General features: G+C 38.3%; 1 protein-coding gene across 1 annotated transcript; it reads right to left on the bottom strand.

The window, feature by feature from the left end:
- Positions 1-751: 751 nt before the first annotated feature.
- Positions 752-26,077, bottom strand: SP4 (Sp4 transcription factor). The gene is made up of 6 exons (XM_015853830.2): positions 25,817-26,077; positions 25,100-25,200; positions 23,077-24,634; positions 5,880-6,108; positions 5,460-5,659; positions 752-4,391 (listed from the first exon to the last, which is right to left on the bottom strand). Exons 1-6 carry the CDS (start codon positions 25,821-25,823, stop codon positions 4,144-4,146), a joined length of 2,343 nt encoding a protein of 780 aa, XP_015709316.1. The 5' UTR covers positions 25,824-26,077; the 3' UTR covers positions 752-4,143.
- Positions 26,078-26,678: the final 601 nt, after the last annotated feature.

Here is a 26,678-nt window from a genome sequence, read left to right as displayed (position 1 = left end):
TCTGAATTAGGGTTCTGTCCAGCACCAAAAATCACAAATTTTAAATACCATTTTCTCTTTCAAGACTGAACAAGCAAGTGGTCTTCTAGTTACTTAGTTCTTCCTCTTAAATATTACTACACGTTCACTGCAAGACTACAGCGCTTTTTGAAGGCTTACCTTCAAAATAAGTTCTTTTAGTAATAAAACCAAACCTAGCAGCTATTGTACTTTCATAACTAGCAGTTCAGTGTACCATCAAAGTTTTTAGTCCAAGACAATGCAGAAACCCACTTACAATTCACTAAGAGTAAAGCTCAGTATAGTTTCTACATGCTGAAGTCAGTTCACTCAGCTTTCCGCTGCTTCATTCTATTCATTTCCTTTCCGCAATACTATTGTGACACTTCCATTATCTATTTCTCTCTGTATCAAAAAGCGTGTGTGTACCAGATGGGTGATCCTTTTCCTTACCTTTAAAGTTTTCCCTTCCATCACTCCTTCAGCCTGGGTAGAAATAACTTCCATTCCCAAGAGTTGAACAAACCCAACTGAATCCACGCCGAGCTGGAATCTGCTGTTTTATTTCTCTGCTAGGAGCCTGCCAGGTGGGAAATGCTGACCATCAAGCATGGGTCTTAATTATCCAAATCCAGATGCTGCTGCCAACCTTTCCCCATGGAGAAGCATTTGCTTTCTGGTGCTCTCGATGAACAGATTATCATTCAGACATAATTCACTGCTGCTTTATAAGTAATTAAATGAAGAAACCTTTTAAACTCAAGGGAATTTTAATAGGTTACTTGCAAAACGTTATTGCAGGCAACAACTTGTACATGATTTTAGTTCCAAACCCTCCAAAAAAATCATACAAATCAGCATTGTAAAAGTGTCAAATTAATGCCTTACAGGCTTTGCTGGCAGAATTCAGTTCTAAATTCTAGATGTGGGGAAATGTTCGCTCTTCTCATTTTTTTCCTTTTCCATGTTTTTTCTTAGAAAAATTTACAAGTGAAATATTACTACAAAACTTTTTATAAGGAATTTTTGCAAAACATTTACATTTTTTTTTGTTTTGTTTTTGTTTTGTTTTTTAACCATCAACTATTTTTTCTGTTTCAAAATCATTATGTAGATTTAACACCCTATGCTGCACATCAATTCTTGCGGGATGACAATTCAGTGACATGCATTAAAAAAAAAACAAACAAAAAAACACCACAAGGCATTAAAATGAAGACTTAAATACAAATATTGTTGCAGTAAAACAGTTATAAAATTGAAAAATAGGACCTAAACATCATGCTTACCTAACTTTGACAAATTAACTTTTTCTCCTAGATTACACACTTTTATTACTGCTCTCATGAAAGAATGTGATAAATAATGACTTAACACCAATTTCTAATGTAATCGGCAACACATACACAAATCTAACCAAAGAAATCATATTGTAAGAAAAAAACTATTCTAACACCGGAGTTCTACCATGGTAAATACACTTTGCACTGATAATTACAACAAAGCAAAATTTTTAACGGTGGCAAAGGGAATGAACAGTGAAATGCCATTAAACAAGATACAACTGCACATCTGTGCCCTATTACTTACAACAGCTATATCCCACCGAGTCAAATAAGGGACACTGACATTTACGATCCTTTTAAGATAGACAGAAAAGTGGATTCAGAATGCTTTGCAGAACAGACCGTCAAAATGCTTCTAATTCCAGTGGTAAAATGTGCACCTGCTAACACAAGTTAACGTAATTTAGATACTCGGAAGCCAACTAGATTTAGATTTTGATACTTCTAGATTAGGGATTCATTGTCAATTCAAAAGGACTTCAATTTCCTATCAGCATACAGAAGTATGCGTGGAAAAATTATATGTGAAATGGTTGTGCAGAATGGTCGTAACTTCAGTTTACAAAAATCGTTAACCTCTAGGAAACATGGTAATAACATTAGGAAAGCTCTTCTTTGCATAAAGAAATGTATAGCACTGATTGTGAAGCGTAATGATAAAATATATATTTGACATTTCATTTCCTATATCATAAAATTAACAGTTAATACTACCTAATGTTCATCTGTATTAAATGTAACATCTAATTGAGTCTGATGTTTTGAGTCCAGATACATCAGTTAAGAGTACTTTAAATAAAATATACAAAAAAATGTACAAAACCCAACTAAAATTTAAAGACTGTTACAAGTCTACAAAAGCTTTAAGAAACTTGAAATTCATAACCACAGTGTAAAATTGTTTTTCTTTAATCTCAAAGCTTTTTTTTTTTTTGCTTTTTTTTTTTTTTTTTTAATGTAAACTGAAAGTATAAATACCCTCAGTTTAATATTTTGCTACAAAGGGCTGGCCTAAAGTGTACACAGTGTAAACAACGATTGGTACTCCTCTTGCTTCAAAAATACGCAAAACACCACAAGATTGATAAAGAATTCAGATGAGAAGTATAAGCTTTGTGAGAGAATGCAAAGGGTATCTGTTTTGTGTCTCAAACCAGCAGCTACCGAACACATTCTTTCTTCTTCAATTTGCAGGAAAAACAAAGAAAAATCTTTCTTACACTGTACTTCCTTTTGTTATGTTAAAATATTTTGGCATACTTTTTTCTGTTTTTCTTTCTTTCTTTTTTTTTTTTTTTAAAATACTGGTCATGAGTATTATCACCAAATGACTGTATGTGTAAAATGTTACATTTATGACTATGGGAAATAATTCAAAATCCTGAGTATGAAATATTTGGCCATCTTTCCTCCCTTTACATGCGGGGGTTTCCACATACAAATTGCAGATTTCTGTTGCTTTCCATTTCCTCTATATTCCTACCAATCTGATTCATCTGAAAATATGAAGGAACCTTTCACATCAAAAGCCGTGTAATACAGTGATAACTGTATTCCCCTTTCTCCATTTTGTTTTATGTTTGGAGTCTCAACATAAGACGTGATAGGTAACAGGTATGTATTACCAGCCCAAGAAAGAAGAGAAAATAAAGACAGTAGCATTTAGGGAACTGGAGAGAAAATGTTTACTTGTGCCTTTTTTTTGGTTAAAATGTGGTAATTAATTCTTCTCTTTGGCTATTAAGTCAAAGCGTAAAGAACTCAGCACATTAACCACAAGAAAATAGCTAGTATCGCAGAAAGGAGATACTGGAGAGTGATCCACAACACTCATGGAGACAATTCTCTGATTATTTCCATGAATTGTAACAAAATTAAAACATTTAAATATTGAGTTTTCATTATTTGTTACCTATGAGTTAGAAACATGACCACTGATAGTTCAAAATATGAAATAAAAATTGACCCAAAAGTTGCCATATTCATTCTTCCTCCTACATAAAGACACAATTAGTTTTGTAAAATCTTATGTTAATCTCTTTCTATGGTTTCGTTTTTTCCTACTGTATACACTAATTCTACATAATCTTAGCTCTCCAAAGAAAGAGAGGAATTAGAACTCACTGATTGTCATTTATACGCACTACTACAATGTAGTGGTCAAAATAAATCTGAGGTCCACCTCAGATCCACTTTGCAGCACGTATCATCCAGCTGCTAGTTGAGTAATTCCAAAACTTGAGAAAAGACGGCCAAAATAAACTAACACATACTGTGGACTCAGCAAAAACCTAAGCTATTTCCCCTTCCGTTCAGTCTATATTCAGTTTTGCTGTGCTTTATGGGAAAAGGATGTTATGAAAATATTACAAATTCGTATTAAAAACAAAGTACCTTCATAAAATGATATTAATCCTAGTCACGGTCCACCCTGTTTTACATTGATATTATCTGATTTTACAAACACATCAACATACAATGCCAAAATAGAAGGGAAAAGTTCATTTAAAATCATTACATGATATACAGACATATAACTAAAAAAAGTACAGTATGGAAATAATATTTCCCCATCCGTTTATCCAGTACATCAATTTGCGCTGTTTGTATTTTTGAAATTTTGCCTTGTTTCACCAATGTACACTTTCCATGCTGACCCTCCAACCTGGAACACTTACAGAAGTCAAGACTGAAAACACAATTTCCTTCTCTGTAATCCACTTTACTAGCCCATTTCCATTTCCTGAAAGGCATGTAAACTTAAGTGCAGCACTAGGCGTCCATATAAATTATCCTTTCAGAATTCCTCCATGTTTGTTGAAACATTAGGGGTTGCTGGGTTTGAATCTTGAGAAATGGCAGCAACAGTGACAATTCTTGGAGAACCAAGCACCTCAGTAACTGAAGAGTCCAGTTCTCCTGAGGTAACAATAGCAAGGGCTGTTCCACCACCTTTCTTGTTCTGATGAGTTTTGACATGTTTCGATAGATGGTCACTTCGCATAAACCTTTTAGAGCATTCTGGGCACTCAAATCTCTTTTCACCTTTTTTAAAGAAGAACAAAACCAAAATGTTAGCGAAAGAGAGCACAGAATAATTTCTGTTTGACCATTTCAATCAGACCCTTCTCTATTGAACATCTGAAATATCTTTCAAAGGATACAACATCATCTTCTCTACTTACTTGATTCTCAGATCTTTTCAGATTTTGGCAAGAGATTCTTCACTATTAAAACATTCTTGCTATGCTCTGATTATGTAGTGAGTAGTTTGAAATTCAGATCACATGAGAATTTGCCTCACCTTCCATAAATCTGACAGACTAAGTAATGCTACTTGATAGCAGTAAAAAAAATATATACATACTTCTATTTAGATTATAATGACATGAATGTAATTTGGACACAAATTTGAATCCCAGAGTTCCATGACTCTGCCTTATAAAAATGTATAAAATCAAACTTGAAAGAAAAATTCACCATACTAACAAGTGCTGACAGTGTTTGAATATCATCAGGTTTCCTCTGGGCGTGATTTTCTGCAGCTGCAAGTTTGAGTGGATTAAAAAAAAAAAACAAACCCACCAAAAGAACCTTTATTGAGGGCTTAAAAATATGAATGCTAATAACATCCTTAATTTCTAAAAGGTCTGCCTTTCTAATATGAACTGTTAGGAGAGCTTCCTTTACCATCATCTGAAATATCAAGGAAACTTCTCAAAAACATCAAATCTGATACATGAACTAGATTAACAAGTTTTTAAGGATTGATCTAATCCAAATGAAGGAAACAAGACCCAGGTCCATATCCAATTCAACATACTAAAGAAAATATATCAAATTTTAATTGGGTGCTAACCAACATATATCAGCTATCTGCACTGAAAAGATAATCTTTTTTTCTAGACTAGGTAGTTTCAGAAGATCATTTTACATATTTGATTTCTTGGTCAGTTTGCACTGGTGAAAACTGAAGCCTACCATTTTGAGCTGCTTTATTTATATTTAAAAGTATTTTTCAGAGACCCTAATGAGGTCTTTGATATTGCTGTTTAACCATGGCCACTACGATCCAGACATAAGGTATTACATACATAGAGAAGGCTGACCAACCTGTGTGGGTTCTTCTATGCCTTTGCAACTCATCACTCCTTGTAAATCGCTTGCCACAAAAAACCCAGTTGCATATAAATGGTCTTTCACCAGTATGCCAGCGCAGATGTGCCCGAAGATGAGATGTCTTGCCATAAACTTTACCACATCCTTCAATATGGCAGATATGTTGTTTCTTTTTTCCTGGCTCATTGCTGCTTCTAAAAAGGTAAAATATAAACAGGTAAGTAATTTTATTCCAAAACACTACTAACTGTTGTAGAAAATTACTTCATGATGATAGTTATAACCCCTTGTCTAAAAAGGAATATATAAACATACTTCGCAGTAGATAGCACTAAAAAAGGATACGACATAAGCAAATTAAAAGCCAAAATGACTTAAAGTGTAACAAGATACATTAATAACATTTATACATACCTTCCTTCGCCCTCTCTGCAATTAGGACACGAGCAGGCAACTCTTCTTGTTCTCTTGCCAGGTTGCGCTTCCTGGTCAGAAGCTTGTTGAGCTTGTTGCAGCTGCACTTGTGTTATCTGATCAGGACTAACAGCACCAATTCCTGCATTAGCAATGCCACCTACCGCTACAGTAACAGGTGCTATGGTAGCCTGCTGCACTTTCACTCCATCCTGTCCTTGCTGTTGACCTGTAAAATGAAAAAGATTCTACATTTTCTCAGCCATTTCAGTAAGTGCACAAATTAACCTCATACATCTTACAGAAAAGAAAATCCACTTATAGCTAAGGGAAGCCACAAAACAAAACAAAACAAAACAAAAAAAAAAAAAAAAAAAAAAAGGCTGGATTTAATATAAGTACTACAGGAAGGTGTACCTGCTAGCTTAGACGGTCCTGTTTAACATAATTTGATATAAGAACAGTACAAGGCTACAAAACACTGAATAATATTAAGAAATGTGAACAAGTTTAACAAGTACTCTTTTTCTCCCCTCAAAAGCTCAGATGAGAAAACAAAATCTTAGAAGCACCGTTAAATCCATTTGCCTCGGAAAACTCATATACATTCAGAAAACCAAAAGTAGCTCAATCTGAAAGTAGCTTTATGATATATATAGAACTGTCTCTTCTCCTACAAACTGTAGGAGAATCACTACTGTGAAAGTTCCTATTTGGTTCAGAGAAAAAGAAATGTTATAGGACTAGACTTGAACAAGCTAGCATAGAAGAGCTTATTTCATTTGCAGAAAGAAGTACATTTTAAAGAAGCCTGCTGAATGAGCTTGAATGAATTAAATGGAGTTAAGACTGACTTGATGAATTAACAGTTCAGTTTCACTGCAGAAGCTTATTGATCTCATCAGCTTTCTCAGTCAAAGACATGCAGGTTGACTGTCTTGATCTACAAGCAAAATAAAGAAGACTCTAACATAGCCAAGAAATGAAGTTTCTCGAGCAGCAGGTTACTGTATATTTTCTTAAGAAGTTAGCATGATAGGATCTAGGAAAATAATTTGACAAATAATCTGACACAGAGATACAACTTCCAGTTGCAGTACTACAACACCAAATGCCAGTTCTGCCAGTAAGAGGAATGGGACAAAAGCCCATTATTACACTGCTATTTTCAAAACTTCATTGTCTTCATACAAATGGGAAATAAGAAGAAACAATTTATTGATAGAGTGTAAAAAGCCAGAATTCTTAAAATAACAGCATTCCAAGACCTGAAAGTCTGCAGTGTTGAAGCACTAACTTAAAACTCTGAAATCCTTTAGAGGCAATGGGACTCAGTGAATTCATTTGGGTAACCCAACTTACTTCTCGAGAATCTGTAACAGAAGTCATCCATGAGGACAATACAGAGAAGAATTTTCTAAATTGTCTACCTACCAAGTCAGTCCATATACAATGCAGAGCAGAATAACAGCTACTTAAGTCATGTAACTGCTAAGATAACAGCCATAAATTAAAGCTAAATAAACACCAACATACACATACAGACAAGTTAGGAAAAAAGACAATACACAGAGAACCTCCCAGATTGACTTCGCTGTCATTCAACAGCTTCATTTCACTATAATCTATATTATATAATATAGATTATAATATATATTATATAATATTATATATAATATATAATATTATATATAATATTATATAATATATAATAATTATATATTATTATTTTATATTATTATATATATATATTATATAATATTAATTATAATATTATATAATACACCCCACTATAATCTGTGGGGTGATACCTTGTCATGCTGTTAAGTTGCTGCAGTGCTGACTAAGTGCTATGAACAGCTGAAATCAAAGAAAGTTGACTGTTTTTGTTGTATCTAAACACTTACCTTAATGTGTTCGTGTGATTGCTTGCGTTAGAAACCAGCTGTAGTTCTCAGTTAGTCAAAGGTAAATAAATTAAGAGAGCACTGGTTTCACTTGAAGTCTTTTGCAGAGCATGAACTGCTCTTGGTGTGCTGAAGAGACCCAAGTTGCAAACTTTAATCCACAGGGCCAACGCTACAGTAGATGTCAGTCTAGTGATGGTCACCACAAAAGCTGAAGATATGTATTGTGGCCTCTGTTACTGTTCTCACTAAGAGGTGTGCTTTCAAGCACATTAAGTTATTCTTTGTCATCAGATTCTGTTAAAGGGATGACTCCACCCACATCAAAAAGTCCTACTTGACAAAAGGAGGCCTGCAACCTAACCATTTTCTCTTAATTTTCCTTTTCCCTCTGAGCGTTTTAAATTGATACTGAAGTTTCAGTGCAACTTCTCCCAGGCTGCCAGGTTTTTTCAGTACAATTTGAACCATGCACGGGGTTTCTTTTAAAAAAAAAACAAAACTTTTTAGCTTCACGGCTAGTTCTTAAATGAAAAGAGTCTAACACACAATTTTTTCTGGATCTGAGCAACCTGCGTTTATGAGAAAGCCTGCCTGCTATTTCTAAAAATCTCATATGTTCTACTGATTTGCTATGAATCAACTTTCAGCCTAAACCAAAAGACAAGCATCCACACAAGGGTCTTCTGACATCTCTTCATAACATTCAGCATAACAGCTGACATACTTTCCTGATCTTGAATCTTTGCCGTTTGCTCTCCAATGAATACTTGCGCGGTCCGTGGGAGGACTACCTTGAACAACTTTATACACCCTACAGCCTTAATCTATTCATTAAGCATGATTTAGAAATACACCTCAGAAGCAGCTGTTCACAATAACTGTAAAGGCAACAGTAGAAACACAAAACAGAAAATGACAAAAATAAGGTTGCTTGGGCAAACAATTACACTCTCCATATGATTTCAGTTAAAGAATAATTGAGTTCTCTTTAGATTGTCTTAACAAAGTTGCTATATTTTCTAATGTAGATGTTGATTTTCTTCTCTAGATTAAGCTCTTGGAGTTACCTTAAACTTCTGTCTCCTGAACTCCATTTACTAAGATCAGTATAGAAGTGACTGAAACACTCAAAATACCACACAGTCATATTTGAAGAACCAGACCACAGTACTCAATGAACAAACCTCCACTTTATGAAACAAAAGAATAACTGGACAGAGCACAGTTACACGATAATTATATGTATCCCTGCAAAAAAAACCACCAAGAAGTTCAATATTGTAATTCCTGGACTTTTATTTTATTTTTATTTTTTTTATGGAACTCCTGAAAAAGCACCCAAAAACTAGCACAATAGCAGCAAACATGAAAGATAGAAAGAAATGCATCTGTTTTTCTTCTGTATTTCAAAATTCCAACAGTAAAATAAGTAGACTATTGGTGAACTGAAATGGTTTTCTCTTTTGAAGAAATATTAGAAATCTTCCCCCCCTCCAAGAAAAAAACAACACCACCAAAAAAGCCCACCAAAAGCAATTAGAACATGCTCTTGTCTAGATCTCAAAGTGAAATCACTGTAGTCTTAAGAGGTAGAGGGTTTTTATTTTTCTAAACTACATTCCATGATCCACTAATGAACAATGAGTACTGGAACTCCTGGAAACAAGAAATTTTCAAGAACTTAAAACAAAAGAACAGAAGACAAATATTAGCACTGCTTTGCTAGAGAAGAATAACAAAGTTTTTGCAGTAATGAGCTACAGTAAAAGCTACAGCAATCATTAAACATGGAGTAGGTTTACTAGGCCCCAACACTGCAATCTACTCTAGGGAATCTGCCGTAACAGGGGGGTTTGACTATATATATATGCTCTCCAGAGGTCCCTCCCAATGCCCACAACTCTGTGATTCTGTATAAGCAAAGCTTCTACTGTCCCTCGAGATAGAACAGAACTTATACACACCACAGCACAAACTATGGAATGGTAACAGAGTTTATCAGTACAGGTAGCCAGATGAAGTGAACTAAAACTTGATTAATATACTGTCGCAATTTATCTTCTCATCCCAATGAAAAAAGGCTTTACAACTTGGAAAAGAATGGTAAATGTAGATGAGAAATTTGTTGGTTTTTTTTAAAAATCAAGCTTATTGAAAAAAAACTGTTGATACAAATTGGTTACTAGCCTACAAAAATGAAATTGAGGCACCTTATAGGGAAAAAAAATAATACATATATGTATATATGTGTGTGTGTGTAAGGAGCTTTGAATAGATGACTTGGTTATAAATTAGCTTTTTAAAAAGTAAATAAATAAAACCCTGCTCATTTTATAAAACAGGTAGTTAAGATAATTATACACATGGGAACAGAACAACGCAGTCATTCTATATGACTTGCTACTAGGCAGAAAAACATCACTTAAAACCTTTTAAAAATTCAGCTAAAATGTTGAAATCTCTTAACATTATTTCCTTCTGACTTAGTCCAAACCACAAGGCTCAGTATCACTGTACTTCACCATTCATAATCAAGCCTTGCAGTAAAAAAGCTCTGGTGTTTCAACACAGACTTCAGAAAGAAGTCTAAACAAATTGTTACATAAAGGAACAAAGTCACACTTCACTTTATCTGTGTTATCACAGATGAGTTGTCAAAGTAGTCACTGCACATTTATACGCACTTGTAGAAGAACGTTTTTCATAAAATTCCTTTGACTTTTTTTAATGGTGATTTTTCTGAAACTGTGAAACGCTCCTGATCAACAAAATCACCAAACCTGTGTAAGGTTGAATTTTATTGTACATGTTGTCAGGTCACAACTTGAGGTTGCTATAATATTTTACCATCCATTATAACACTGACATCAGTTGCTTCATTTTATTCTATTTCTTTTGGATAGTAATCACTGTATTCTGTCCTGTGGTCAAACAAAACAAGGCAACCTGATACAGCATTTATTTTGAAAATCAGGCGCAGTTGATATTCAAATTCTCATTAGAATTTTTCCCATTAGAACATTGCACATATGATTATGACTGAAAGTAATTAAGAACATTATAGACTTTTTTTGACTTCACAAATAGAAAAACCTACATGATTTTTGTCACTAGCCTTGAACACTCATGCAGTTAATACCCAATATCTCAAAACACAGGATCACATTTTCTTCAGCATCACTTCTTCAGCTTTCAAAGCCGACTTGCAAAACAAGAGCTCACATAACACAACTTGAGTGACAAGGAAATCTAATGCATTCTATCTAAGAAATGATTTCTAAAGGGTGATTTACAACTGAAGATCATTGTCACTAGGCTTGGTCATCCATCACAAGTCAAAAGAAATTTCCTTTTATTACACATTGCACACACATTCCTATTACTGTTCCTGTTCACTTGTAGTAGTAAGTGCAAAAGCCTTTTATTTGAGACAAGTAGGATAGAAGGGGAAAACTTCAACTTTGATGATCAGCAGAAACCTTAGAAAACAGATCTTGGAAGGAAGAGAAATTTAAGACTAAGGGGACTTCTAGTTTCTGGTACTCAGTTCCGCATAACAATTTGCATAGAGTTCCTGTTGCTGCTGTGCAGCCAGTTATTATTCTACATTTAAAGTGATGGCAGTATTAATGACAGCAGTGTGAACCTTACAGCACAGTCTGAGAGACACTTAGCAAAATGTAACGAGAGTCAGACTTATTACTGTTACAAAAGCAAACAACAACAACAAAAAAAGCCACAACTCAAAACACTGTTTAACTGCATAGCTTAGAAATGAAGAAGATAGCAAGTGATTTTTATAACTCAATGCATATTACTACAGAACAACTAAAATAAAGTTAATGACAGGCTGCTTTGGAGCTGACACATCAACTCATCCAGTAAAAAATTTGCCAAGACAAAGCACTAGGAGAAAGAGGGCTCATTTCCTCTTCTCCCCGGCACATCCCAACTGCAGTCTGTGCAATGTTTCACAGTTAATCTTTCCCCCTCCCCCAACGTTGCCTACTAGAAAGGTTTTGAGTTGAAGAATGAAATGAAAATCATGTCTCTAAATTAAAAATGAGAGATGGTGAGTCATTAAATTAATAAATCAAATAGTGACAGAGAGACAACAGTGACTTTCAGTATTGACACAGAAGACAATGTTATTTGGTATTACTAAAACAGTCTGCAGATAATGCTGCCTCATCTTTTGCCTTGAAGAACTGACTTATAAAGTTTTGATAAAGAAATTATGCACGATGGGTAATATTTCCCAGGTGAGAAACTGGACAAGTGTTGATGCAAAGGACCCACGTGATCTTCAGTGTAGAGCAATATGGAAATAAAGGAATTGGATTCAACCAACTACTTTAAGAAATGTGGGCCATCACAGCACAGTGTGGTCAGACGTTACAGGAGCACATGCAAATTCCAATACAAACTGAAGCATTGCACAGACATCTTTCTTTTCTGCTTCCCTACAGAGACAGTGCAACAAGTTTCTATCTTTTGCCTGTTTTCAGATCGGACAATATTCATACCAACTTGGCATCTTCTCTATACAACCTTTTCATCCTATATCAAATGGAATAGTGTACTCAAAAATTAATGATGAGCATCAGATTAAGTTTAGCTTCTATTAAAAATACCACTTAAAAGTATGAGGATTGAGACAGAAGATAGAAGTCTGTGAGTTTTCAGTACTTTAAAGAATATTAAGTGTTTTTCTTTTTGTACAAGAATCATATTCATAGAATCATAGAATCACCCAGGTTGGAAAAGACCTCCAAGATCATCTGGCCTGACCATCCACCTACCACTGACATTTCCGCACAATACTGGCAACACAAAGACAACACAATGCTTAAGAAATTTCACCAAGGTACTTTAATAACTGAAAAAACTGTTAGGCTTCTCACAAGTGCATTAGCACAGCCTGAAGTCACCTCAGTATTCTCAAACAGAAGAAAAAGTTTCACTAGTATTACTTTTAATTTAACAGAAAAACTATTTCATCTTTATTACCCTTTAACAGGAAGGAGCTATGTCAAATACAACACAGAAAGACCTACACAGGAATCATGTAAGAAAATAAACATGGAGCTGCATTAGCACAAAACTTGGTATTGTACATCCAAGTAGAGTTTTCAGTAAAAGCAAGGTAAGAATTCTGGCTGTTCCGGATTGCTGCTGTGATTTTAATAGGCCTCAACAGGAAAGAAAACATGCTTTATTTACAATAAAGGAGCTGGAATCAGAAAAAAATATCTTCTTATCTTACGACTAAGGCTTGAGAAAAACTTATTTTCCTTTCTATTGAAAAAAGCAACAACAGTCAAATAAAAAAGCATATTTAAAATAAGTGCTCAAAAACATTTCTCTGCAGATGGAAACTAGTAACCTCCAACTACCAACAGTGCTGTGCAATGTCAGGTGAGATGCATGGAAACTAATAATAGATACAAGAAACACAGCCCTTAAAGTTTACTTTTAGTGAAAATCTCTCTATTCCACCTCTGCATTCCAGTTCCCAGATTATCCTACAACTCATGGCCACAAAAGAACTTAGCTTAATCCTTTCTTGCATCTCTTCCCCCTTACTCTGAAATGAACAAACGGCAAGAGGACAAAAGAGAAGTTTGCTGTCAGTCTCCACAATCTGACTAAAAGAACTCAACAACTGACTAACTGTAACAATAAAGAAGCTACATACCCATCCTACACAGTTCTGCCATATGGAAATCAAAATACTGTTTTCTGGAATTTCTCAGAAGTCTGTTTTTAGCACCTTGATTCCACTTCTGCATATTACGATGCAAATAGCAACAGTCTAATCTTAAAAGGGCAGAAGGAGGCTGACGAGGAAAAAAACAAAAGCAAAACAAAAAAACAAGTTAAAGTTTTGGTATCCCATCCTTTCTGTTTCTTTGTTGTTGCTTTTCTTTTAACCATAGTTAAGCTAGTTAACATTTTATGCTTTCATGTCCATGCCAGACTAGAAGATTCATAAATTTCCATGAAATAAACATTTTGGTCACATGTAATGCTATCTTTATATTGATCAAGATAAAAATATTTGTGCCTCTATGCACAACAGGCATTAGTAAACAGGTACATATGTAGAAAGTGGAAAATTCTTTCAACAGAAACGAAGTGAGCTGACTTTAAAGCTAGGGTAACTCAGACAGTATTTGATAATCTGTTCAGAATAAAAAGAAACGTTGGCAATGAAGACCAATTTGTTTTTTTATACTGTCACCTTTCACCTCTATCAGGCAAGGACCAAGAGAGCTACATATTAAGAGCCACGTAAATCTCTATGACAGAGGCCTCTGAAAGTTCTGCCAGTACTTCTGTAACATTGTTACCCTGTAAAAGTGAATCATACTAGCTCGCTCTTTCTGATACAGAACAAATTGAAGAGCTTGATGTTATACACAGTTTCTTCCACCAATCACAAAAACAAGTCAACCAAGGCCCCATACCTTCCTGGGTTCAGTATTTTGTTCAAGGGAAAATTGGTCACATCAACACCTGAAACCATTCAGTTAATTAAAGAAAGTCAGACTAGCCCCTAACACATTTCCCATTAGAGGATATTAAGCAGTCATTTTCTTTTTTATAAGAGAATGACACTTAGCCTCCCAATCTATCAAGATGAACAATGTGTGCTGGGAATGGCTTACCAATGACCAGCTGATCAAGGTACGATGCTGCGAGCCACCATCAGCAGTAATAAACACACCTAACTCCAGTCTTAAGAAAAAACCATTAAATCATACTCCATACAGTCCTAAGCAGATGCTGCAATGCTGTTTCAGCAAAAGACTATGGATGTCCAGAGCTTCTGTTCTGGTGAAAGTTTCATCAGAAGAGCAAAACAACCCCCAAAATGACATTTCATATGTAGTTCCGACTACTGTGCTATAGTATATTAATAACTTTAACTAAATTAAAATTAGTGGCCATTGAAAAGTTTAGTTGTTTTTCCACAGTAAAACAGTTTATACTTGAAATTAACACTGCCTCGAAACATGCTGTCCCGTTACATAATCCAGTTAGATGTTAAGTAATCTTCACTAACATCCAACATTGTTAATATACTGAAATAATATGAACCAATTTCTCACATCTACCACAATGAGAATCTTGTGAAGCTACGTACTTCCCAACTTTGTAACAATGCACATTGCAGTGAGGAAGATATTAAAATCAGTTTTTGAATATATATATATTTTCTCCTCTCCTGTCTTCTTTCTCTGTCCTTTACATGGCTGTAACAGATGAACAAGTAGGTTGGCTTAGTATGGGTTCAAGAGTATCTTAAAACAAAATGGATTAAATACTAACGATCTGAACTTGTGAAGTACTCACATAATTGTGTACTTGCTTGATAGTCTTGAATAAGAAAATTCAGCTACTTATTTTCTTGCTGTATATATCCTTGTTTCTGACAACAGGGTACAAGAGAGGTAAGGCAAGAACTGATAACTAGTACTGTTGTAACATTTTTGTAGGAACATAAAATAGGGAAATAGTTTTAATAACTTTTCTTTGAAAAGCTTAAGAACTAGAACCTAATTCTAGAAGATGACCGCACAGAAATAGCTCTTTAGAAACTTATTTCACCCTGCAGTTATGAGCAAAGCAAGTATTTTAAATACCTCCCCTTCCTGCTTTCCCTGGAAGCAGCAATGAAGTTACACCTTGCTACTCACAGAAGGCAAAAACGTTCTTCTATAGAGGCATTTTTACTATACTATTCTCTGTTTAGCTGAACAGGAAGATTGTGTACTCATGCATAAAGTTCACAACAGCATATCGATACTTTATTTTTAAAATACCATTGCCTACTCGAACATTTGCTGTCACTAGCAAAGTTTATGGTAAAACTCCTTCTACCACTCTTTTCAACTTCAGTTTAAGAAAATCCAACAAAGCAATTTAGTCATTAGAAGACTAAATGTTTCTAATTACCCTGAAGCATTTGAAAAGAACACCAGTACTAGAACATTTAGAACACTGTGGTTCCACAACATTCTCAGCTGAAGGCAACCTGAGAACAGATGCAAGTGACCTTTCATGTCTTTGGAAGAAGTACAGTAAGTTTTGATACTCATCCCAACTATATCCCCAGAGCCAAGAAACATTAAAAAATTGCAAAAGCTAAGCAGAACTCCTGCATTTCTTCTGCCTTTATAGAAAACAGATCAGTTCTTTTTGCTTATCTTTCTTACTGCAGATTCCATAGCTTTGCAGCCCGCTTTCAAGGTGATTGCGACAGTGAGCATCCAGAGAAACACTGGATGTTGTTCTAAAAAACCTCATGCAATCACCATCCATTAGCTCCTTTGATTTTCACACTGGGTAATTACATATGCCAGTTTGCTTCTATATAACATGGCTATTTTAAACCCTTTTCATGTTGTCACTGCCTATGGCTACCCCTCCTTGCTTAGCAACTCACTATGTTATGACTCTATACATACTCACTGTCACACTAATATGAGCAAGGAGATCCACTGATTACATTTTCATTAAATGAAAGTACATTTTCAGAACATAGATTTAATGCTCTAGGACTTTAGGCTAAACCGCTTCCCTTCCTTGGTAACTAACATAAATGAATGAGATAACAGAAGACTGAGTAGTATAAAGGACCATTTAATTCCTCGTAATAGAAGAGTTTGAGAACACAAAATAAAAGGTGTTTTACACAGTAATTAAGTCAGCGTATTTATTGTAGAAAAGAAGTGAACGTGTAAAAAAAATTATATGGACTCAAAAAAAAAATTATAAGTTTATGGAAGAAGAATAATACATCAAAGATCAAGTATAACAAGTAGCACTTTTGGCTCATGAAGATGTGAGAATAAAATCACTTGTGAGTGGGAAGGATATATGGAAAAAGTGATTACTTTTGTATGTAATCAACATCAGACATGATGAGAAACTAAATACTTAATTAGAAACACCTTTGACTCACAGTCATTAAGTTACATGCATTTACTCTTACATAGTTTCTTCCTATTTGAAACACTTTACTACACTCTTTAAACTCTCTTGCAAAGTCTGAACCAGAATGATGATAATATGTAAACAATCTCTTCTGTTTCTGAACAGCAAGTCAGAATTAGTGACTCACACAAGAAGAGTCAATAAAGAAGGGAAGTTAAGACAAAGCACAAGATGGATGCAGACAAATCTGAGAAATACAAGACAGGATGAGAACAGAGATGCTGGTAAATTGTGTAACTACTAAAGTTGGTCAAGAAGAAAGGAAAAGAAGCCTTAGAAATTCACATTATTAAACAGCGTGAAAGCAAAGAATGAGGCTCATGACATTTCTTTCCAGTGTCCTAATGAGAACACTTGGTATTGACCACACATTGTCATTAACAACTGCTTTACAACCCATGGCACATTCCCACAAAAGCCTCTTAAAACTGCCCAGTTGCAGTACTGCAAGGCAGCAAACCCTTCCACTGAACACAAGTCATTCCTCCATTATTTGTTCTGATGAATGAACTACCAATTCCCCATAATTCAGGCCACAACACCACTCATCTTAAAATGACTTGGGCTTAAGGTGCAAGGTGGTGGGATCCGGTGACTCTTCTTTAAAGCGACTAACAAAGCTGTAACTGTAATGTTTTTAAAACAAAAACAACTTAGTAAGAAAAGCTGAAATAATTTTGTTACATGATATTTAAGAAACGTAATTAAGATAAATGCAATTTTGATCTATTATTTTTTTTCCCCTAAGAAACTAAGCTATTCTCTAAAGCCATTATTTACACCAGTAAGAAAGGATCCATATATTCCTACTGCCAGCAAAAACAACGAACAAGTTCAAAAGTAGCTTGAGACCTCTTCTGAAGGCCCTAGTATAAGAACAGGCAGAACATAAAACCCTTAAAGACAAAACATGAATTGTCACCATTTCCTTACAGTAAAACTGGTCTTAATAAAACTGGATGTTTTCTTTCACCCCGTATTAATCAGCATCCACAAATATAACACTCCATGTTATTGTTAGTATAAATACACTCCAAGATCAACGTGTTGAGGGATAAAGTAAATTAACTCATCAAAAGGAAATGGCGTTATGAACTACTCTTCTTAGAACTATTTAGTACTAAAACAAATCAGTTTCATCAATGAACATATTTGACAAATAGAAGGAACTGAAAATAAGCTTTAAAAAGGCAAAGGCTACTTTATTTTAAAAGGCGGGGAGAATCTTTTAAACTTGCATCTACACTTATCATAAGCTTTGAAAAAAGGAAGGAGAATTGTCTGTTACCTGCATGAACCCAAGATCATCCGGGTCAAATTCAGGAAGTCACCAGCTATTTTACTTCTGACTAACACCACAGACTTCCCATTCCACAGGGAATCATGTATAGCATAACATGAACTTATATAGAACAGAAAAATACGGTTTACTTTGTACAGAACTAATACTAATCTCATAGCGAGGCAGGTGTTTATAGATCCCTGCATGTTCAAGTGATCACAGCTGCACTTGGGTTTGATTAACTCTTAAGTAAGTCATTGATCACAGATCTTGTTTTAAAGCTCAAATATTTAGTTTCTGTATCTTCCTCGTCCAGCTTCCTCCCCCTGCTGTCCTCTGTTTTTAATTCTTCTTTTGACTGACATTTTCTACATTTTTTTTCCCTGTAAAACATCACAGAATCCTCGGGTGGTGTAGACAGGAAGTTACATCTGAAAGTCTCTTGGTTCAGTGTCACTGCTCACTCAAGCAAGGCCACTCTACAGCTTTATTGTTTCATTTATTACTGAACCAAATACAGAAAAGTACCTAAATTACCATTTTGTAAAATTAATTTGGAAAACCAGTGTTCATAGAACAGAAATACGGCACAAATAAGAGAATAATTATTTCAGACACATACTTATTGTTGTTTTACTATTATTTTTATCTCCTGAAACTCAGCTGGTTGGATCAATTTGGTTTGCTCAGAGGACACAGAACCATCTTTTTTTTTTCTCCTAATAAAGCTGGAGCACCTGAATCAATGGATGGATTGAATTCTTCACAATCTCTTCCCTGACACTTTCTGGACATCCTCCATACCGCTCATTTCTAACACCTACTTTCACTGCTCCTTTGTAGCAAATGATCCACTTCTGGAAAGTTCAATTAACGTACAAAAAAGCTGACATTGACAAGCTCAGGTGCTGCAGAAAAGAGAATGGAAATATCAATCCATAGATGATAACTGAGCAGTTTATTTTTTAGAAGACTTTCTGCAATAACAATAAACTTCTAATTAAAAATACAAAACAACTACAAAAAAAAATGAATCTGAGGAAGCTAATAGCCCTGAATGAGATGGCTTATTCTTTACAATTGGCAAGAAGTTTAGACTTCAGCATGTTTAAAGAATCACAGAATCATTTGAGTTGGAAGGGAACTTTAAAGGTCATCTGGTCCAATGAACAGAGACACCCACAGACAGATCATATTGCTCAGTACCTCATCCAGCCTGACCTTGAATGTCTCCAAGGATGGGGCATCCACCACCACCTCCCTGGGCAACCTGTTCCACTGCTTTAATACCCTTATTGTAAAAAGCTTTTTTTACTTAGAACCAATCAAAATCTCCACTCTTTAGTTTGAAACCATTTCCCCCTGTAATATCACAACAGACCATACTAAAAGACCTTTCCCCATTCAGATACTGACAGGTTGCAGTCAGGTCTCCCCAGAGCCTTCTCCAGGCTGAAGAGTCCCAGCTCTCTAAGCTTGTCCTCAAAGGGGAGGTTCCATCCCTTGCATCATTTTTGTAGCTCTTCTTTGGATGCACTTCAGCAGGTTTATGTCTCTCCTGTACTGATGACTCCACATCTGGACACAGTTCTCCAGGTGAGGTCTCACCACTGCAGAACAGAGGGTCCTGTATTCATTGGCTTGCATAAAATCTGCCAGCAAAACAGTCATAAGCAATTCAGATGGCAATTCAGAAGCAGGTAATGCCTCTAGCATTTTAAAGAATTGAGAATCTGGCTACTAAAATAAGGAGCCAGGCAAAAGAAATTTTGAGAGTACTTTTTCTTTCTCTGCTGAAGAGTACTTGGTAGTGGCTGGAGATCTGCTTGGATAACTGCAGCCTCTTCTCTTTCTTTTGCCCAGATACAGCTCTACTTAGAGAAAGACTAAGGCTTTGACAGCCTTCGTTCACCAGTTTGGACAGTTTCTAGCTCCAGTTCTCTCTTCCTTCCTTCCTCAGAGACAGCCAACAACCTCTCTTTTCTTCAGAAAGCAAGGAAACCTTTTTGTCCTTAGTTCTAACTGCAAAGCCTTAGTACAAAGCTTGATATTAAGATGATGTTAACTGGAGTTAATTGATCTGAGTGGATTTATCTCTGCTAAACGTTTGTTTTACGGTTACTTGACAAACACAGGCACACAATACCTAATTTTCTATTTCATAACCATTCCCTTCTTGAATACTTGATACAGCAGTAAAACAGATCATGTTCTTCACTCTTCTTTCCATGTTGCATTACTCCAGAAATGGTAAACAGGAAGTTTCACAGGTGAGCAGAGATAAATAAAGAAGGAAATTATAACTTAACTCAAAGTTCTTTATTAGAACCTCAGTTCTTGGGATGGAAGAATAGAACCTCAGATAAAGAGGAGGACTGGCAGATTCACAGCTGCTGGCATAAAAGTGCTACAGAAGTAGCTAACCTGGGTTGGTAAGGAATTCAGCGGTCATACAGTTTAAGTTCAGTTGACACACAAACCATGTATGACTAAAGCTTCACTTCTCTAGGATTACACTTCTGATTCATTCTCCTTCCTTCATTCTCAGAAACAAATCTAAATCATCACAAAATAAAACGAATAATAAAATGACTTGGGTAAGGAGGGACTTTGGAGATCATCTAGCTCTAATCCCCCTGCTGTGGGCAGGGTTGCCGCTATCTAAAATCAGGCTGTCCAGGGCACATCCAACCTGGCTTTGAACATCTCCAGAGATGGAGCACTCAATGTTTCTCTGGGCAGCCTGTTATGATGCTGAGTAAAGAATGACTCTTAATGTCTAACCTAAACCTGCCTTCTTTAACACTGTTCCCCCTTGTCAATCTCAGACCACGTACAAGGGCTGCTCCAAAAACAACACCTCCTATTTTTTATGTTGGCCCATGACATCAGAGGTGGGTACTGGTAGTATGAGACTGAGCCTTCTCCTCAATATTCCATTACATTTCGTTGATGTGCAACAGATGGCAGCAGAAAGGCAGTCTGACAGAATGGCATCTGACATGGAAATGCACATTTAGCAAAAGCACAGAATTGAATTCCTCCATTGAAAAAAAAATGGTACCCACTGACACTCACTGATGCTTCCTTGAACAATTATAGCCACCAAACAGTGAAAGTGAGCACAGTGAGGTGGTGGGTGCTTTTTTTCAGCAGTGGTGACAGCACCAGAGGGCCATTTCCATTGGCACACATTGTTTCTATGAGTGGTATGCAAGCTCCTGTTCATCACCGGCCGAAACGTGGAGCTAATGGTGATTATTTTGAGAAATAATGTTATGTAGATCAGAATTTTCTCTATCAAATTATATTATTGTACTTTATCTGTTAGTTTCCATTGACATAAATAGGAGGCATTACTTTCAGAGCAACGAATGTAAAAAGTTGCTCTTCAAATCCATTCTCCAGAAGATATCACACACAATCAGAGGTGCAGTCAAGGTAACTGAGTAAGATGACACCTAGAATACCTTGTATGAATAGCTACACTTGTAACCAATTAGTAAGCAAAGAAGAAAAAAAACAAAACAACTAAGAGCATATAAGAAGATTTCTTCCGTGCCACCACCCCAATCTGATTCCAAAGCTGGCCTTCCATTCCTCTAAACCCTTCTTACTTTCTGCCAACCAGCACTCTCCCATCAAGAACAATTTTCCAAGGCAAAGTGTTCTGCAGGATTTTGTACAAGCTGGTCAGCTCTTGTGAGCTGAAATTTCTTCTTGAAGCATTACAGCCAAACACAAGGTCAATCCTCATACCCCAGATTAATGTTTCTCAAACATTCCTTAAGTCAACCAAGTTTAATGCACCCAACCCATCTCTCAGTATTTCAGCACGCCATTAAGTGTTAAAGAGCGCCATAACTGACAAAATTCTTCCAAAATCAAATTTCTTTTTATCAATGTATGTTTAGTGTCCTCAGAAGTACTTCAACCAAAGGGCACAATCATTTCCTTTGCTCATATCATAGCATATGATTATGAAACAAAAATGAGTCAATATGATACCATTATTCACATAGATAGGACACTAGAAGCTTTTCCTTACAGTTTCATAATATAAGTGATTGTAGTTGGGTTGCTGACAAAAAATAAGTTTATTAAAACTAATAAAATAAAAGACTTCTGCTTATACGAAGTAAAATCAGGTTCCTGTAAGGAGTGTACAACCTGACAGAGTGCCCCTAAATTGAAAGTCTTCCAATTTTACATATAGAGTTGCCCTCAGGGGTCACTAAAGTGACTTTGGGTAGAACTTTATAACTAAATTCTCCATTCCAGCCCAGAAATTTTTCCTATTTCCTTACCCCCCAACATTAGGCCAGCATAACCAAATAGGTATTTCAGAATACTTATCAGAAGTTCATCATCAGCCATCAATATACAGTTACAAGGTCTTTGTTTCCTTTTTTAAGACAAAGATTAAGTCACTGAAACTGCGTGCAAGCAAACTTCATTCCATTCAATCTGTCTATAAAACTCAAACTTTCGAGAGAACAACTTTAGGAGTTAGTAGAGAATACAATGAAGTCTATAAATGCACACCATGAAACATGATTTCCCTTACTGTCATTCTCCTCATCCTATATCCCCCACGCACAGAAAATAGTATTGCTGGAAGAACTTTGCATTGCTAGTTTTTGATCATTTTTTTTAATCACACAATATCTCTCAAGTCTCACGTTCCCTCCCAAAGACAATAAGTTCATTTGTAAATTATCCTTAAATGATCCTTTTCTCTGTCTTAACAAGACAGTTGATAGAAGTAGAATATTAGTTCAATGCTTAGGAGAAGTGCAAGCTATTTTAAAATCCAAATCTCAGTGATAAAGTTAGAGATTTCAAGTCTATTACCACCACCACTGCAACTTACTACTACAAAAAAGCCATAGAAAGTATTAAAAACTGTCTAGTATTCTCACCACGGTAAAAGAACCAACCCAAACACTTCAAAAACACACCAACAAAAACAACCAACCCAACACTTTGTCAGACCACTTACCTGCAACACTGGTAATGGTAACTGGAACTCCTTGTACTTGAACACCTGCAGCACCCAGGTTGGCAACACTTACTGTTTGAAGATTAGGTACTGAAGCAAGCTGGGCAGCATTTAGAGTGATTGGGGTACCAGCAACAGCCACTGGAGCAATTTGGGCAATGGTTGTACCACCACTTGAAGACACAGGGGTAATGGTGAGTTGCTGGGGTAACCCAGCGTTCTGAACTTGAAGGTTTGAAAGGCTCTGCAGATTCTGAACCTGTACAGTCTGCCAACTGATCTGCCCTGATGGTGTTAAAGTTGGAGCCCGGATGAGCACCTGAGTTGGACTTACTGCCTGCAGCTGAACATTCTGCAAAGACTGCTGCTGAATGGTCTGTATAGTTTGCCCTGACTGGAGCTGAAATGACTGCGGAGGAATGGCCTGTATAATTTGCTGCTGTGGCTGCTGAATCTGTATCTGCTGTAGAATAGGCTGACCTACAATCTGTACCTGCTGAAGGGAACCTGACTGATCCTGAACATTCTGTAATCCATTTGACTGAAGCTGACTGGAGCTTTGGGCTTCAGAGTCTGTCGCAGTTGTTTGAGATTCTTCCGTTGGCTGCTCTGAACTGCCGCCTGCTGTGCTTGTGTACTGGCCCGTTTCTGCAGAGCTTACTAAAGTGTCACTGCTAGTCAGAGATGTTGAAGCAGTAGTTGTAGAAGTGGATGATGAAGAAGGAGAGTCTGGCATTGAGCTAACAGAGGCAGAAGTAACCGGTGTAGATGCGAGCTGACTTCCATTGGAAACTCCACCCTCTGTAGACTGGCCAACTTGACCTGACCCTCCTCCAGCTGCCATGTTGTTTATCACAGGCAACGCCAGGGTTACTCCACCAATGTTTATAGGTAAAGTTGTCACAACCTGCGCCTGAGCACCAGGAATGGTTTGCAATTGCAGTGGTATGGAGACACCAGGCCTGATTTGGACTGGGACTGTCTGATTTGCTAGGTTTTGAGCAATAATATTCCCCGAAGCTGTCCTATTTGAAGCCGTGAGGATAGCTTGATTATTTCCCGCAGGAATAAGCTGAATTTGACCCTGTATATCTTGTAGACCAGTAGCATTTGCAGGATTAATTTGAATTTGTTGACCTTCTGTTGTCTGAATCTGTGGTATCACTTGATATTGGACACTACCACTTGGATTTTGTACTTGAATGACCTGAAATTGTCCAGGGGTTGTTGCAGAAGAATTGCCCGATTTGGTTTTTGTAGGAGATGAGCTTCCATTGTTACTGCTGGAGGGACTTGGTGCGCTCGAGGCAGTGGAAGATCCCTGTTGAGCAACATTATTGTCCTTTGAAGCAGAAGGAGATGCAGCAACAAGCTGCCAAGAGTTTCCAGCAAGCTGAGTTGTTACTAATTCTAACTGTTGTGGCTGATTTTGAAGCTGCACCAAACCTTGATTTGGATCTATAATAATCTGCTGCTGTCCAGTTGCTTGATTCTCACCAGGAGTTCCTATTTTGCTGCAAGTGGCTGCTAGCAAAGCGAGAGGTGAAGGCTGAGAATCCTATCCAGAGAGAGAAAAAACAGAATGGATTCAGGAGAAGAGCATGAGCGTTAACCATCAGAAGTAAGCATCAAGATTTACACAGGAAGCAGACAAAAACATGCTTCTGCATAGAGACCAACGATACAGCTCTGAATAGGGAAGTATATGTTTCTATAGATAATCGTACAAGCCAGTGGTGATCAATGAGTATGTGACAACCAGGACCTCAACCACTTGCTCAATCCAGACTTTTTTCCTAAAATAAAGGCAAATTTTGCAAGGACCTCTATTACATGGAAAGCAGCCGATCACCATATAACACAGTCAAAAAGCACGTCCCGACAGTAAAAATACTGCACTCCAACGACTAGGTTTCACCCAATCCAAAGAAAGATGCCCTCAGCAGGGAATGCTGTTAGCTGAACACTTCATTTTTAATGCTAATAGTTTGCGCACTTCCCAATTTGGGAGTGCGTGCTTTACCTGTGAGCCTCCAGTTTTCCCTTTTTTATTATTATTGTTGTTATTCTCTGCCTCGGGAGATTTCTCTCCCTCTGTGGGCATAGTTTCCTCCTTCTTTTGATCTGCAAAAATATCAAGTGTAACAGGTTAATTATTCACCTTCATTTATACAATAACAAAACCTACAAGCGTATCCTTTTTGGTTCCCAGCTTCTCGCCCGTATCTCTCTGTAAAAACAACGGCGCAAACCATTATTACAAAAGAACCGGAGTCCTAAGAAACGTGGTTTGAAACCCAACCCATGGGGGCTGGAGAGTTAACACCCAGAAAGGGGAGGTTTGGTTTCCTCTCCCGGAGACAGCAGGAGAAAACCACCCACAACCCTCCTCCTCCTCCTGCCCCCTGAAGCATCGGCCACTGAGTGGCCGTCGATGCTTCAGGGGGCAGGAGGAGGGTTGTGCATGGGAAGGAAGGAGGGAGGCAAAGAGAAATGAAGGAGGGAGGGATGCGCACGGGAGGGAGGGCTGCGAAGAAAGGGGGGAACGGAGGAGGGCGGCACGGCGGGAGGAGGAGAAGAAAGGGGGCGCGGGAGGAAGGGCGGGGGGAGAGGGGGGGGGACCCGGGGAAGAAACGGGGGGACGCGGGAGGGCGGGATGGAGGGGACGGAGGGTGGAGGGAGGAGCGGAGGGAGGGCGGGAGGGGTGTGCTCGGGAGGGAGGAGGGAGGGGGTTACATACCGCTCATCCCGCATTAATGCCCCGCTGAGGCGCCGCTCTAGGGGGGAGGAGAAGGAGGAGGAGGAGGCGGAGGGTGGGGTGGGGGTAGCGGGGAGAAGGCCGGTCGCAGCCGGAGCGGGGAGGAGCGGGACGGCCTATTTTTCCACGAATGGCCGCCGCTGGGCTGTGGCGTAGCTCCTCTCTCTCCGCCCGCCGCCGCCGCCGGCCTCAGCCCCGCCGCTTTGAGTGACAGCCGCGGGCCGGCGGCCGCCGCCGGGGGGAGGGAGCGCGGCGGCGGGGCGGGGCCCACTGAGGAGGAAACCGAGCCCCGCCGCCAGCCCACGGCCGCCCCTCGCGCTCTCTCTCTCCGCCTCAGCGCGGCTCCCCACGCCGGAGGCTGAGGAGGCGGGGCGGGGGCGGGACGCGAGCCGGGCCCGGCGGGCGGCAGGACGGCACAAGGGCGGCCTCGGCCTCGGCCTCCTCCTCCTCCCGCTCGTCCCCGAGCCGCGCGTTGTGGGGCGGGGCTGCGCGGTGCAGCGCTTGACAGCGAGAATGGAGGGGGGGTAGGGGGTAGGGAGGCGGGAGGGAGGCGGGGCTGCGGCACCGGGGGGCGGGGCCACACACAGAGCTCGCTGCCGGGCCGCTCCAGCCATCAAGGAAGGGGGAGCCGGGGATATTGCCCGCAGCCGGTGCGAGGGGGCGGGAACGAGCCGCCTCCACGTTGGTTCGGCTGCGGCGGGGGGCGCAGGGATATGTAGTCCTGGGCGAGGGGCTGAGGGGCCGCAGGGTGGTGGGGGCGCATGCGCAGAGCGGCAGGTGTTCCTGGGCTGATGGCTGCGATGGGGGACTAGGCCGGGCGGTGGGTTGGGCTGATCGGAGTCAC

Source organism: Coturnix japonica, chromosome 2 (genome assembly GCF_001577835.2).
Source record: "Coturnix japonica isolate 7356 chromosome 2, Coturnix japonica 2.1, whole genome shotgun sequence".
Lineage (NCBI taxonomy): Eukaryota > Metazoa > Chordata > Aves > Galliformes > Phasianidae > Coturnix > Coturnix japonica.
This window is presented reverse-complemented; position numbering and strand designations above follow the sequence as displayed.

Excerpts from the sequence above, each read along its gene's own strand:
- SP4 (XM_015853830.2), bottom strand. Across the intron at positions 6,109-23,076 it reads TACCATTACCAGTGTTGCAG|GTCAACAGCAAGGACAGGAT; the intron begins GTAAGTGGTCTG and ends TTCATTTTACAG. Across the intron at positions 5,660-5,879 it reads TGCAGAGAGGGCGAAGGAAG|AAGCAGCAATGAGCCAGGAA; the intron begins GTATGTATAAAT and ends TTACCTTTTTAG.